We start from the raw sequence: 13849 nt of genomic DNA on the forward strand, positions 1-13849 counted from the left end.
CACATGTGCGCGCACACACATGTGCGCACACACACTGGCGCGCACACACAGCCCGCGTTCGAGCCGTGTAGCTGCAGCACACATCCTGTCTGCATGCACTGACCGTGACCCTGACCCGCGGGCAGACCCGCAGCTCACACGTGGGCCCATGCTGTGATGACCACCCCACTCCCCCAGGGCACACAGCCCCACGGCAGCAGGGACCCCGGAGCCTGCGCTCCATGGCACTGGGAGCAGCTGTCTGCGGGATGGAGCCGTTTCCACCTGCCTGCTCTGCCCCCACCCTGAACCTCGGGTCACCCGGACCAGCCTCCACTTTGAGAGAAGGGGGGAGATGAGCACAGAGCGGACCCGGGGTACCTGCCTTTTTTTGCGCAGACACGTGCACACATTCCTGCCGGAAGGGCTCACGGAGCCCACCCAGCAGTCACCACCAGGCCGGCCACCCACCCCCGACCTGCGTCCCCAGAACCTGTGTGTCCAGGCAGCTCCGCTGAGCTCGCAGCTCGGCACGCCTGGACGTGAGGCCGACTCTGCTTCCGGCTTCCTGGGTGACCTCAGGCCTCTGAGGGTGGACGTAGCGCTGTGCGGCTGGGTGTCGGGACCCTGAGGAGCAGATTCTCAGTGCCCACATTAAACCGGAGGACGAGGAGGCCCAGTGGTGGGCGGGCCTGGCGATTTGAACCCGGGTCTCCAGCATTGTCCCTGACAGCTTTCACCAGGTGGCTCAGTGGGGCCCCTGGCAGCTCGGCGAGTGCTTCCTGCACTGAGCTGGCCGGAAGGCCTTCGGGGGCCCCTGAGGTGCAGAGAGGTTAACCATTAGGTTAGGGGGGCTGGGGTGATGCCATGGGCAATGAGGCGCACAGTAGGGAGGCCAGGCAGGCCAGGAGTGTGGGCGCCCCTTGAAGACTCCCCTCCACTTCCCTGGGCTCAGTAGAGCCGGTGTGTCTGAGCTGGGCTGAAAGTCCCCAAAAGCTATGTGGTCACCTTGGGCACCACGACCTGTCATCATCCTCGCCCTTGGCCACCACTTCCCCCCTCTGCCCCAGCCTGGCCTGGCACCGGCCTTCTGGTCAGCTGCCAGCCCACCCAGCTCACCCACTGGTGCAGGGCAGGGCCAGTGCGGTCAGAGGATGTCGGGGTGTCAGGATGGGCTTCCCTTTGGAGGTCCGTCCTCTGGAGAGAGGGGCTGCGGATGTCGGCATCTGTCCCCGAAGTTTGGCCAGTCTCAGGGGAGGCGAAGGCAGAGCACGGCCTGGTCCCACCACAGCCATCCGCCCCGCTCAGGGTCCGTGAGTGGCCACCTAGGGCCTGCATCGTGCCCACGGAGAGGAGGTGGCCGGGTGAAAGGGAGGCCCTCGCAGGCCTGAGCCTGCCTGGCCATTGAGCTGAACGGGAGTGGGGACGTGGGCCACCCTACTGTCCCCGCGACCTCACCCAGGTGTGGAACCAGGAGTGGTGGGCTCTGTCCCCAGAGCAGCCGCCCCTGTCCCCACTCACGTGCCAGGCGGAACCGGAGCGGGGCTTCTGTTCCGGCTGCCTGTGGCTTCCATACAACCGCAGTCCCCAGTGCCCACCAGGGTCGACATTCTGCGCCTCCTTTGGGGCTCCCTGGGTGCCCCCTCTGTGCTGGGCCTGAGCTGGTGAGGACGGGGGACAGTGACAGCCTCGTGTGTTTGGTGTTCGGAGGGGCTGTGCTAGCTGCTGGGGGAACACAGGACTCCTCAGAGGTCAGGGAAGACTGCCTGAGAGAACTTATTTCATTTTCGGATTGCTCCTTGCTAGTGTATAGAAATGCAACTGATTTTTGTGTATTAATCTTGTATCTTACCACCGAGCTGAGATCGTTCATTAGTTCTAATAATTTTTCATGGGTTTCTTGGAATTTTCTGTATACGTGATAGTCTAATCTGTGACGTTTAACTTCCTTTCCGATCCGGATACCTTTCCTTTCTTTTTCTGGCCTCGTGGAACTGCCTAGAACCCTCGGTGCAGTGACGAATGGCAGGGGCGAGAGCAGGCGTCCTCACCTCGTCCTGACCTTCGGGCAAAGCACCGTGTTTCACCAGAGTGCGGTGTGAGCTGGGGGTTTGTACAGCCCTTCACCATTGAGGAAGTTTTCTCTTTTTCCTCGTCTGTTGAGCGGTGGTGTTCTCACGAAGGATTGCCAAATTCTGTCAAGTGGTTTTGTTCTGCGACGATCACGTGATCCTTGTCCTTTATTCGACTGATCTGATGTGTCACACTCATTGAATCGTTAGACCAAGCTCGCATGCTTGGGTCGAATGCTCCCTGGCGTGGTGCACGACCAGTCTGCTGCCTCTTGGTGAGGGTTTTTACGTCCACCTTCGTCGGGGATGTTGGTCTGTCGTTTTCTTGTGACGTCTCTGGTTGTGATATCAGGGTAATGCTGGCCTCGCGGAAGGAGCTCTTTCCTCTTCTGTTCGTGGAGGATTGGGGTTCGTTGCAGCCAGCTCTTGCGTGCTGGCGTGGTTCCGTTGCAGCCACGGGCAGTGGAAACAGTGTGGACAGAGGCCTGGCGGACGGTGCCTCGTGGATTCGGGGAGCGGGAGCCATGGTGCTGGCTGGCGCAGGCTCACAGGAGGTGGAACGCAGGAGGAGAGCCGTGAAAGGCCCACGGGGAGGGATCCGGAGGGTCAGGTGGGCTTGAGGCCCTGGAGGTCCGGAACAGGGCAGCGACGGGAAGGGCCTGTGAGTGCGAGAGACTGTGTGAGCGGAGGGTGGCGGCGGGAACCGAGAGGAGGCGGTGGCCGGCTGCTCAGAGGGGGCGGGTAGGAGGCTGGGGGGGGAGCCGGTGGCCTTGTACACTGCCAGAGGAGGGACTGGCAAGGGCGCTGGGACCGGAGGCTCAGAGGCAGGATGTAGGAGGCCGCGGGGAGAGGCTGGTTGCAGTGGGAAGGGAGCCCCAAGAGCTGGCCTGAGGTGGAGGCCAGGACACCAGGGAGGGGAAACCACGGACAGCTCGTTGTTAGAGCCGCAGGTGGCTGGTCTGGGTGGCAGCCCGTGTGCTGGTGGGAGGTGGAGGCGTCAGAATGCTCGGGAGGCCAGAAAGGGCCTTCGCCAGCCTTTGGCCAGCCGGAGGGTCTCCTGGGAGAGGAGGTGGGAGCTGCTGGGGACCAGACCCCTGGCCCCTGCAGGGGACTGGAGGGCGGAGCCCATGCACTCAGACAGGTGAAGCGCCTGCCCAGGTGGGAGCCCAGAACGGCAGACCTGGCCTAGGGGCCTGAGTGCATGCCCGCCCCGCAGGGCACGCAGCCAGCTGGACCCGCCACAGCCCTCGGAGGCAGGGCGGCCATCTCCCCGCTTACAGAGGTGTAGACGGAGACTCCCTTTTCCAAGCGCGCCAGCGGCGGGACTGGGCCCCGGGAGCCGGCCTTGCGGCAGCCCCAGGGGCACGGCCGAGCTGGGGCTGTGGGGCGGATGCTCATTTGCATCAGTAGCTTCTCGGTTCTGTGCGGCACTCTGGACATTAGCTGGAGCTCCAGTCCTCAGTGGAGCTGATGGGGAAACTGAGGCCCGGCGCCGGTGAGGGGAGACGGGGCGGGCGGGGGCGGGGCTGCTCACCTGCCCTCGGGCCCCGCCCGCGGGGCGGAGCCGGCGGCGCGGGGTCGGTGCGCGGGGCGGCATGGCGGGCGCGGGGCTCCGGCCGCGGGGCTGGGGCCGGCGGGCGGCGGGCGCTGCGGCCGAGGCGGCGGAGGGGCCCCCGGGGCCGTGTCGCTGCGCGCAGGGCCGGCGGGCCGTGCCCCGGAAGCCGGCCGTGCCCGCCGCGTGGACGCCGTGAGTACCGCGCCGCGGCCAGACGGAGCTGGGACCCGGGCCAGCGCTTCCTGCGGGAACAAAGGCGGGCGTGGGCCGGGCCGGGCGGGCGAGTCCGGGGCTCCGGACGCGGTGCGGGCCCGTCCCTCTGCCAGCGCCTCCCGGGGGGGCGGGTGGATCGCTGTGCCTTTGTTTGCACCCCGCGCTGTCGGCGGGTCCCTGGCCGAAGGAGTCGGCATCGTGAGCAGATGGAGCCTGGGGGGGGGGGCGCAGCCGGGGTGTCCCGGGCAGGGGCAGGGGCGGGGGCAGGGGAGCAGCCCGGTCCCTGGAGGCTGGGAGCATTCCATGGACGGGGCTGCTTTGCCAGGCGCAGAGTGAAAGGCTTTGTGTGGGTGTTGGGGACGGGCCGCAGGGGCAGGACTCCCGGCTGGGTCTGTCCGTGGCTGCCCCGCTCCTGGCTGCGCTCTGACCGCACACCTCCAACTCCCCTGGGGCCTGGCGGGGGCCGGGCCTGGCGGGGGCGGCCCCAGAGTGACTGGGCCTCGAGGTGCCCACAGAAGAGGCCGCTGGGCCGGGGCCCCGCAGGGTGAGCAGGAGTTGGGTAGGGAGCCGGCTGCGGAAGTGCGGAACAGCTGGCAGGGAGAGGCTGGGGAAGGGGCAGGCCTGACCCCGCCTGGCACGTGGGGCCGCCCGCCTGGGTAACCCCGCGCCAGTCACGCACTGTGTGGTCCCTGCCCGAGTGCTGCCCCAGGCGGATGGGGAGACAGGGTGGATGCCGCCCAGCCCGCCAGGTAGTTGTCACGGTCACTGCTGACCGGGGGAGGGGGGGTGCTGTGTGCCAGGCTGCCTCTGTGCCATCCTCCTGCTTTACAGCCCCAGCAGCTGGGGCTCAGTGATCCCCCAGAGGACCAAGCCAGGACAGGAACCGAGGTCGTCTGAGCCGGGAGGTGGAGGCTCTTGGCTACCTGCTTTCCTGTCCCCTGGTCACAGGGCCTTAAGAAAGGGGTGGACAGAAGTCAGCTTGAGCCGGCAGGAGTGGAGGGAGGGGTCTGGGGGCTGTGTTCCTCCCTCCCGAGGGTCAGCGCTGGTGGAGATGGTGGCCAGGGCCTGCCCTGGCCCCTGTACCTCTTAAATTCCCTCTTTCAGGTTGTGACCCTTGTCATCTCCTCTTGGAAGTTCTCCCTGACTTCCTGTGTAGGGCAGGCCCCATTATAGGTGCACCGGGTACCTGGGCTTAGGGCGGCGGTTATGCTCCGAGGCCGGCTGAGCCGGGCGGGTGGCTCTCTGCGTTCCTTCACTGCCGCGTCCTCGTCCCCGCGGGGCCTTGAGCTCAGTGGGTGCTGGACGAGCCAGTGGCAATGAAGGGACACGCTTAGCTCTCGGGGTCCCCGGGCGTCTGTATTTGGCCGAATGGACCAGGTGCCCCTGTCTCCGAGGGGCCCCACCTGGAAGCCTGGGGCCTTTGGGAAGGGGGCTCTCTCGCCACCGCTTGTTGCCGCGGACGTTCGTGCCGCTCCGGGGTCTTGCCGGAACCCTCCTGCGTTTCCCCAGCTAAGCCACCTCTGGTCCCCAGCCCTGGCGGAAACATTTCCCCTCGTCTTGCAGCTTAATGGAGGCCGAGGAGATGCACTGGCCCATCCCCATGAAGGCCATCGGCGCCCAGAACCTGCTGACCATGCCCGGGGGGGTGACCAAGTCTGGTTACCTGCACAAGAAGGGCGGCACTCAGTTGCAGCTGCTCAAATGTGAGTCCGTTGCGGTGGCGAGCAAGACCGGAGGGCGTGGGGACAGGGCCGGGCCCCGGTCCTGCCACCCCACTGGCCTCCTCGGGCAAGCGCCCTGCCTCTCCGAGCCTCCGGTTCCTTACATGGTGGGCCCTCTGGAGTCTCCCTTCCCTTCCTGGTGCCCCCCGCCGCCACCACCACCCCAGAGACCCGAGGTTGGCGTCCTCGGCTCCTTGGCAAGCTGTCTGGGCTTCTTCGCCCCCCTTTCTCGCTGTGCCAGCCCGGGGGGGAGGGGAGCTCCTGGCAGCCCTGCTACCCCCAGCAAGACGGCCGCGGCCTCCCGGGGCCTCGGGCCCCGGCTCTGGGCGTCCTTGAGCCAACCTCGTAGCCCTTGTCCCTGGGCGCCCCTGGTGGCTCTGCACAGCCCCCCAGGCGTCCCCCGTCGTGGGGCTGGCCAGCGTGTCTGGGAAGTCGCTCACATGTGCGGGTGGACCCCTGGGGAAGGGCAGCTTGCCCGGCCTCCAGCGTCATCCAGGGCCCCCGGGGAGGGCGCCCGGAGCGGGCGCTCGCCCGTGGCCGCCGTGGCTCACGCCCCCGCCGCCTTGCCGCCGCAGGGCCCCTGCGCTTCGTCGTCGTCCACAAGCGGTGCCTCTACTACTTCAGGAGCAGCACGTCGGCCTCCCCGCAGGGCGCCTTCTCCCTGAGCGGCTACAACCGGTGAGCGCCGCCCGCTGCCCGCGAGGGGCCTGCCTCCCCTTCCGCCTGGGCTCTCCTGAGACGGCCGACGTCGCCGCCCCTCGGGACCACGTCCCGCCTCGGTCACTTCCTCTCGGCCCCCACAGTGTCTCGCCCCCTCCTCACAGTCTACCCTCAGCCCTTTGCTGAGGGCCTGGGAGTGAGGCTGGGGGCTCCCTGCTGCTTCCTCAGCAGGCCTCGGGGGATGGGACCATCTGGTCTCCAGTCCCCAGTCAGCCACCGCCCAGTGGCATCGGCATGCCTCCCCCTCCTGCATTCTGCCCCTTACCCACGGCGGCCTCCTTTCATGGGGTCGAGAGCCCAGCCCGGCCCGGGCCCCGTCTCCGGCCACCCTGCTGCAGGGACCGCCCAGACTGTGGCCAGCGCCCTGCCTCGCACGTGCCGCGGGCGGGTGCTCTGCCGAGCGGCCGCGAGCCTGCCTGCGAGGGGCTCCCAGGTCCACACGCAGGCGAGCGCCGGCCGCAGCCCTCCGGGCAGGATGGGCATGCGGGAGCGTGGCCCCTTAGTCCCGTCCGATCCACCCCACGCCCCCTGGGCCCGCTCTGGGTGTAGCACCTTGGGGCGCGGGTCTGTGCCTTCCCCTCCCTGGAAGGGCCTGTGAAGAACCAGGGGTCCCATGGTGTCACCAGTGGGACTGGGACTCTCAGGGAGTGACTCCAGGCCTTGGCTCAGCCACCAGCTTAGTGGGGGTGCCTTGCCGAAGCGCCCGGCCCAGGGACAGCTTCGGCTGGCCAGACACTGCCAGGGAGGACAGGAGGTTCTAGCACCTGGCTGCCAGCAGACACTGGCCCATCAGATTTCTGGGGTCACCCAGGCAGGGACGTTTCTTTCCCCCAAACTCACCACCCTCAGCCTGGCGGCATTGCAGCCTTGTCCCAGGGCCCCCTGATGGGCCACGTGGGCATGCCTGCCCCAGCTGCCTGGCCCGGCAGGCCTCCCCACGGTAGACTTCACGACCTCTGTGCAAACCCCTCACCCTGCCTGGGGGGCAGCTGCAGTGAGTCACTTCCTTGAAATGCTCCCTGGGGAGCGCGGTGGAGGGGGTGTGTGTGCGCAGAGCCTGATGCAGAGCCCTGAGCGGCCAGGCAGCGCCTGAGGTGGGAGGGTGGTGTCCGTGTAGAGTGGCGTCCGCGGGCAGTGAGGTGACACGTCCTCGACTTGCAGCCCCGCACGGTGCCGCTCCCAGGGTGCATGCCTGGACCCCAGCAGCCCTCCGCTCAGCGCCCGGCCGTCTCCATGTGCCGTGTTCCTCGGGGCAGGGCGCCGGGTGCCGAGACCTGCTCAGGGGCGGGGCCGTTTCCGCGGGCATGGTCCAGGCAGTGACCACTGGCGCTGTGCCCTCAGGGTGATGCGGGCCGCCGAGGAGACCACGTCCAACAACGTCTTCCCCTTCAAGATTGTCCACATCAGCAAGAAGCACCGCACGTGGTTCTTCTCGGCCTCTTCTGAGGACGAGCGCAAGGTGAGCGAGGCGGCCTGGCCCAGGCCCCCGGCCGGCCCTCAGCCCCGGCGGGCAGCTCGCAGGTCCCCTGTCCCGGCCCTGAGGGGCGTGGCCGGGGCTTGGGCAGCCGGGCAGGGACCGCCCCCCAGGCGCCCGCACCGCATGCTCACACGTGCCGTCTGGGAGGAGCCCCGATGGGCGGAGGGGGCTGCAGTCCCAGGACGGCCAGCAGGGTTGTCCCCCCAGCCTTGGTGGTCGCTGCAGACCAGTGGGCAGTGAGCAGAGGAGGGCGCGGGGTGGTGCCTTGGCGGTCCTGTGCCCACTGCGGCCCTGGCTGACCCACAGAGCTGGATGGCCTTGCTGCGCCGGGAGATTGGCCAGCCCCATGAGAAGAAGGAGCTGCACCTGGATGCCAGGTGGGCCTGGGGGTGCGCCAGGTGGGCACGCAGCTGGGGCCCTGGGCATGACACGCATGCCCGGCTCCCAGCCCCAGGGGCTTGGCCCGGAGGCTCCTCCTCGAAACCTTCTCAGAAGGTGCCGGCTGCGGGATGTGCCTATGTGTGTGCCCCCGAGCGTGCGAGCCCGTGCCCCCGAGCGTGCGAGCCCGCGCCCCCGAGTGTGCGAGCCCGCGCGCGTGCCCCTGAGCGTGCGAGCCCACGCGTGTCTCTGTTGGTAGTGCTCGTTCGGGGTCGTGCGGTCTCACCTGCTCGCCCAGGAGGCCCGGCACTTGTAGCAGCTCAGAGCTCTGGGTCCCCCCACCCCGTCCACCTGGGCTCGCCTGGGAGCGAGACCGAACTGAGTCCCCAGGGCACTGGCTCAGTCTGTTTGGGGCCCTGCGAGGTCACCGAGGTGGCCCAGCCCCGGCGGGGCGGGGACGGAAGCCACCCCGGGCGGGCCCCAGGCCGGCCTCCGGGCGCTCCTCGCCCCGGGCTCCCGGGCTCCGCGCAGCAGCGTCCTGCTCGGGCTCCGCCTGGAGTTGCCAGCGTCCTCCCCCCTCCCCCCCGCCCCCCACCGGCAGGAGCAGATGGGGACGTGGGCCCTGAGGCCTGGCCGCATCTGGCCGGTCTGGGGGCCGCACTTGGGGCGAGAGCCGCAGTGGAGTTGGGGAGGGAGGCGCCACAGCCTCGGTCCCCACCCTGGGCCTCGTGACCGCGCGCGGAGCGCGTCTCTGTGTCTCTAGGTGTCCGCGTGTCTGTCTGTCGTCGTCTCGTGTCCCTCCGTGTGTCTGGCTGCGTGTCCACGTCTCTGGTTCCTTGCGCGTATCTGCGCCCACGTCCGTGTGTCCGCGTGTGCGCGTGAGCCCGGATCCCCTCCCGGGCTCACCGCCCCCACCCGCCTGCCCTCCCCGCCCCCAGTGACTCTAGCTCGGACACCGACAGCTTCTATGGTGCGGTCGAGCGGCCCGTGGACATCAGCCTGTCGCCATACCCCACGGACAGCGAAGGTGAGGCCCTGCTCGGGGCGTCCCGCACGCTGCCTCTCCACGCCTGGCCCCTGGCAGTGGCGGGGCTGGCCTCTGCGGGGGCCGCTGCACAGGAGGGGAGTCAGGTCTGGCCGTCCTGCCCGCTGTCCCCGGGCTCCCCGACATAGCAGTGCTCTGAGGCCCCCCCCCCCCCACCTCGTCTGCCCACAGACTACGAGCACGAGGACGAGGACGACTCGTACCTGGAGCCTGACTCCCCCGAGCCTGGGAGGCCTGAGGGTAGGCGGCCCGGGAGGGCCTGGGGCGCTCTGGGGCTGGGAGCAGGGGGTGGGACCCAGGCGCTGCTCCCTGTGGCCTCAGGCTCCACCCTGGGCCTCGATTTCCCTGTCGTGGCCAAGTGTCCGGAGGAACAGAGCAGACCGGCTGCCTGGCCCTGTCTCTGGGGCGTGGGGATGCAGAGACAGGGCTGGTCCTGGGGCCGAGAGTGGCAGGAGGGACCCCGAGGAGGAGGCGCGCCGAGCAGGGCACGCTCCCTGTGGCTGCCAGCTCTCCACGGGGCTCTGTAGGCCGGAGGGTCACTTGCGGCCCCACGCCCGCCCCCACCTCCCGAAGCGCGCGGCCCTGTGAGGGACACAGGCGTGTGCCAGGCGTCACATTCGTGCGTCGCAGAGAAGCGCAGGGTGGGCGGGGCAGGCCCGGGCCTGCCTGTCTGCCACCCTGCCACCCTGCCGGCCGTCCTGTGTCACCACTCCCCCTCAAGTCCCGCTTCTCCCCCGTGCCCCCCACTCCTGGCTGCTCTCGTGCTGGTTGGCGTCATTAATCCTGGGGACTCGGACGGCCCTTCCCCTCGGCCTCCCTCCTCCTTAGCGTCCTCTCCAGCGTCCTGGTCCTTGCGTGCTTCGGCCCCCACTCCCGTGCCCTCCTCTGGGCCCCTTCCCTCCTGCCTGCTTCCTCCCGCCGGGGCCCCAGCCCCCCCGGGCCCTCGGCCCGGGGCCCCGCCCCTCTCAGCTCCGAGCCCCACATCTCTCCCTGGCCCCTCACTCACGGGTTCCACCCTCGCTTCTCTCTGCCTCGTGGGCTAGGACCCCGGGAGGAAGGCTGTGTCGGAAATGCTGAGCATGGGGGCTGTGTGTGGGGGGCACGTAACCCCTGGGCGTCTGTCACCAGAGGAGGTGGTGTGGGTCCAGCTTCCAGCAGGTGACACCTGCTCATCAACCAGGTCTCTCTGTTCTGCAGACGCCCTGACCCACCCGCCAGCCTACCCCCCGCCTCCCGTGCCCACCGCCAGGAAGCCAGCCTTGTCTGACGTGCTCCGTGCCCACTCCTTTACCTCCAAGGGCCCAGGCCCTCTGCTGCCACCCCCGCCCCCCAAACGTGGCCTCCCGGACGCGAGCGTGGCTCCCGAGGACTCTAAGAGGGACTTGCTGGGCCTGAGGCGGGCCGAGCTGGGCCCCAGGGTGCCCGCTGCCTCCCGGAGGATGAGCGACCCCCCGGTGGGCAGCCTGCCTACCTTGCCCCACCTCCGGAAACCCCCTTGCTTCCACGAGGGCCCCAGCCCAGAGCCCCGGCTCCCCAGCCACGGGGCCAGCTCCACCTGCAGCTCCACCTGCAGCTCCGCCAGCATGGCTACGGCCACCTCTAGGAACTGTGATAAGCTCAAGTCCTTCCACCTGTCTCCCCGGGGGCTGCCCACGCCCGAGCCCCCGCCCGTGCCAGCCAACAAGCCCAAGTTCCTGAAGATCGCTGAAGAGGCCTCCCCGAGGGAGACGGCCAGGCCTGGACTCTTTGTGCCCCCCGTGGCCCCCAAGCCTCCTGTGCTCAAGCTGCCCGTGCTGGAGGCCACAGTCCGGCCCGTGGTCCTACCCAAGCCGGAGAAGCCCCCCCTTCCTCATCTCCAGTGAGTGTATGGCGCTGGTGCCACTGAGACCCCTCCCTGAGCTGGCCAGTCCCCTGCCAGCACCCTGCTCCCTATCCCTGGCACTCAGCCCACGAGGGGCGGCACATGGCCCCGGTGTGGGGGCAGGAAGGCTCTGCTGAGGCTGAGTGGCCTCCTTTGCACCTGGCCCAAGGGCAAAGGGGGTGTCCAGTATTGCCCTTGAGGGGTGTCCAGCCCAGTGGGCGGTGGGCCTGGAGCCCTTGGCTGCCTCGGAGCAGTGGGCAGGGAGGGACTTCGGGGGCACAGGTCTTAGTGAGAGCGTGGGGGGAGGGGTGGGGCTGGAGCCATAGGGCAGACTGCCAGCCCTGGGAGCGGCCGTGTGGGGGTGGGAGCTTGGCCCAGAGCCTGCCCGACCCCGCCTGGGGCTCTGGCTGTGTCCCTGGCTCCGGGGCCAGCAAGGCTGCCTTTGTGCCCTTCCCGACCAGCACTGGCTGGAGTGTGGAGCATGGCGTGACTCACCCCTAAGGCCCGCGTGAAGTGTTTCTGTTCTATCGCTGGGCAGCGCCCCTGTGCCCCCCACTTCCACCGCATCCGTGCCGGCAGCCCGTGCTCGGAGGTGTCCGGGGCCCGCAGCAGTGAGGCTCTGGGGGGCTGCAGGGCGGGGCACCCTCTCCCCAGGACTGTTGGCACTGCCGCCCATGGGAGGGTGCCTGGGGGGCCCCCTTACCCCACCTGTGGCTCTTTTTCACGAGTGGCCATGGGGTTGCAGACAGAGTCTCGTCTCTGGGCTGCGTGCTGGCTCTGAGCCCGGATCCGGGTGCCACTGCAGGGCGGCGGTACGAGGCCCGCTTGTCCACAGCACAGCCTCGCCGGCAGCCCACGGCCCCTCCCAGGCCTCAGAGGCTCGGGACCACCTGGCCACACACGTGGGGCCTGCCTCTTGGACTTGGCCGTTCACGTCCATCCACGGTCTGGCTCCAGGAGGGGCGTGATTTGGCTGAGGTTGCAAAGTTGGTCAGTGGCAGAGCTGGGGCCGAGACTCTCCCCGCCACACATACAAGCCCGGGGCTTCTACAGCATCCAAGGCGATCGTCCGTAGTGTGATGACCCCGGAGGTCAAGGCCCCAGGACCCCCCGTGCCAGTGTTAGCGTCAGTCCTGACCCCAGCTCAGGCTGCCAGGTCTCAGGCGATTCTGCCACCCCAGGGCAGCCAGCACGGGCCTCTCTGGGCTCTGTGGTCATGGGCTGTAACAGCCACGGACCCCGTGAGTCCCAGTGCTGAGCTTGACGCGGTCACTTGGTGCACGGGGGTGCCGTGTGGAAGCGGCAGAGGGGCCCCGGCCGGGTGAGTGACAGTGACGCGACTTTCTCCTCCTCCCCCTCCCAGGCGATCGCCCCCCGATGGCCAGAGTTTCAGGAGCTTCTCCTTTGAGAAACCCCGGCTGCCCTCGCAGACCGGCACCTCGCGGGCCGGCTCCTCGCAGTCCGACGCTGGTGGGGAGGACTCTGATGAGGACTATGAGAAGGCAAGGCTGAGCGAGAGCCCAGATCCCAGCCACGGGTGGGCAGCCTTAGGACAGCTGCAGGCCAGCATGGCCCCTCACTGGCCACCTGGAGCCAGGAGCCCCCAGGAACCTGGCATTGAGGGGGTGGAACCTGGTGCAGAGCTGGGGATCTTGGCAGAGGCTGGCAGCCAGGGTGTGTGGGCGGGTGCTGGTACGAGCGTCACTCAGACCTTGGCACTGACCTCCGCTGGCCTCTCTCCAGGTGCCGCTGCCCAGCTCGGTCTTTGTCAACACCACAGAATCCCTCGAAGTGGAGAGGTCAGTGCGAAGGCCTCTCTGCAAAGCCTGGTTTTTGCAGACACGAGGCTCCCTGCCTCCCCAGCCCCTAGCCTCCCGTCTTTCTGCCTCTCTGTTCCCCTCACTCACCTTGGTGCTGAGCAGTTGCTGGCACAGGTTCACGCACGGCCGAGTGCACGGAGAAACCTGGTGAGGCAGCGGATGCCACCAGCTCAGTCCCCCTGCCGGCTGGCACCCTGGCGGGGCCCAGAGCTCTGCACGGGCCCTCGCAGGCCCCGTTGCTCTCGGCACTCGAGGTGCAGGGTGGCGGGAGGACTAAAGCCACACCGAGGAGGGGGCCGGAGGGTCCCCGAGAGCCGGCTGAGGATGACTCAGCTGTCGACTGTCTTGTGTAGGCTATTCAAAACCACGAGTCCCCGGGGAGAGCCGCAGGACGGACTCTACTGCATCCGGAACTCCTCCACCAAGTCTGGGAAGGTAGGCCCTGGGGAGGGTGCCCTGGCAGCCACCCTGCCGAGCAGAGATCCCCAGCGGACGGTTGTGCTGCGGTCGGAACGGCAGGATATCTGCTCGCTCTGCCTCTTTCTCCAAGGGTGACATGCATGACCTCGCTGAGCCTCAGTTTCCCTGTGTGTATCAGAAGTGGTCCTGGGGTAGATCAGGCACCTGCTACTGTCTTTTAAGTCTCATCAGAAGCCATCTGAGGGCAGGAGCCTCAGGGCGAGGGGCTGCCCTTCTTGACCTTGCTGTCCACGTGCAGGGTGACCCCTCCTTGAGCTACCTCAGAGGGCCACAGGACCCAGCCTTGATGCTGCCCCCTCGGTCCCCAAGGCGTGGCCCCCCTAAGGTCAGCGCTGCTCCCAGCCTGTCCTCCACTGCTTCTTGCTTTTGTCCCTGTAGGTTCTGGTCGTCTGGGACGAAGCCTGCAGCAAAGTCAGGAACTACCGCATCTTTGAGAAGGTGAATGGGCTGCCCTGCCCGAGGACCCTGGGCAGGAGGGGGACCCTGGCCTGGGGTGTGGGGCAGGGGGCAGGACCGAGCCTTGCTAAT

At 68.3% G+C, this 13849-nt stretch overlaps 1 protein-coding gene across 7 annotated transcripts in view; it reads left to right on the plus strand.

Annotated features, from left to right (window-relative positions):
- Positions 1–13849, plus strand: part of SH3BP2 (SH3 domain binding protein 2) — a 30969-nt gene that overhangs the window by 16151 nt on the left and 969 nt on the right. For 5 of the 7 annotated variants that reach the window (XM_016159304.2, XM_016159307.2, XM_016159305.2 and 2 more), the window contains 11 exons: positions 5383–5522; positions 6116–6218; positions 7602–7719; positions 8044–8114; positions 9054–9142; positions 9332–9400; positions 10358–11018; positions 12385–12523; positions 12765–12820; positions 13195–13276; positions 13700–13759. In XM_016159304.2, the coding sequence (XP_016014790.2) occupies positions 5387–5522; positions 6116–6218; positions 7602–7719; positions 8044–8114; positions 9054–9142; positions 9332–9400; positions 10358–11018; positions 12385–12523; positions 12765–12820; positions 13195–13276; positions 13700–13759 (1584 nt within the window). In that variant the 5' untranslated portion in view covers positions 5383–5386. Of the gene's footprint in view, positions 1–3634; positions 3799–4102; positions 4569–5382; positions 5523–6115; positions 6219–7601; positions 7720–8043; positions 8115–9053; positions 9143–9331; positions 9401–10357; positions 11019–12384; positions 12524–12764; positions 12821–13194; positions 13277–13699; positions 13760–13849 lie in introns of those variants that run through there. The other 2 variants (XM_036227414.1, XM_036227416.1) reach the window with 2 other exon arrangements.

Source organism: Rousettus aegyptiacus, unplaced genomic scaffold (genome assembly GCF_014176215.1).
Source record: "Rousettus aegyptiacus isolate mRouAeg1 unplaced genomic scaffold, mRouAeg1.p scaffold_m13_p_10, whole genome shotgun sequence".
Classification (NCBI taxonomy): Eukaryota; Metazoa; Chordata; class Mammalia; order Chiroptera; family Pteropodidae; genus Rousettus; species Rousettus aegyptiacus.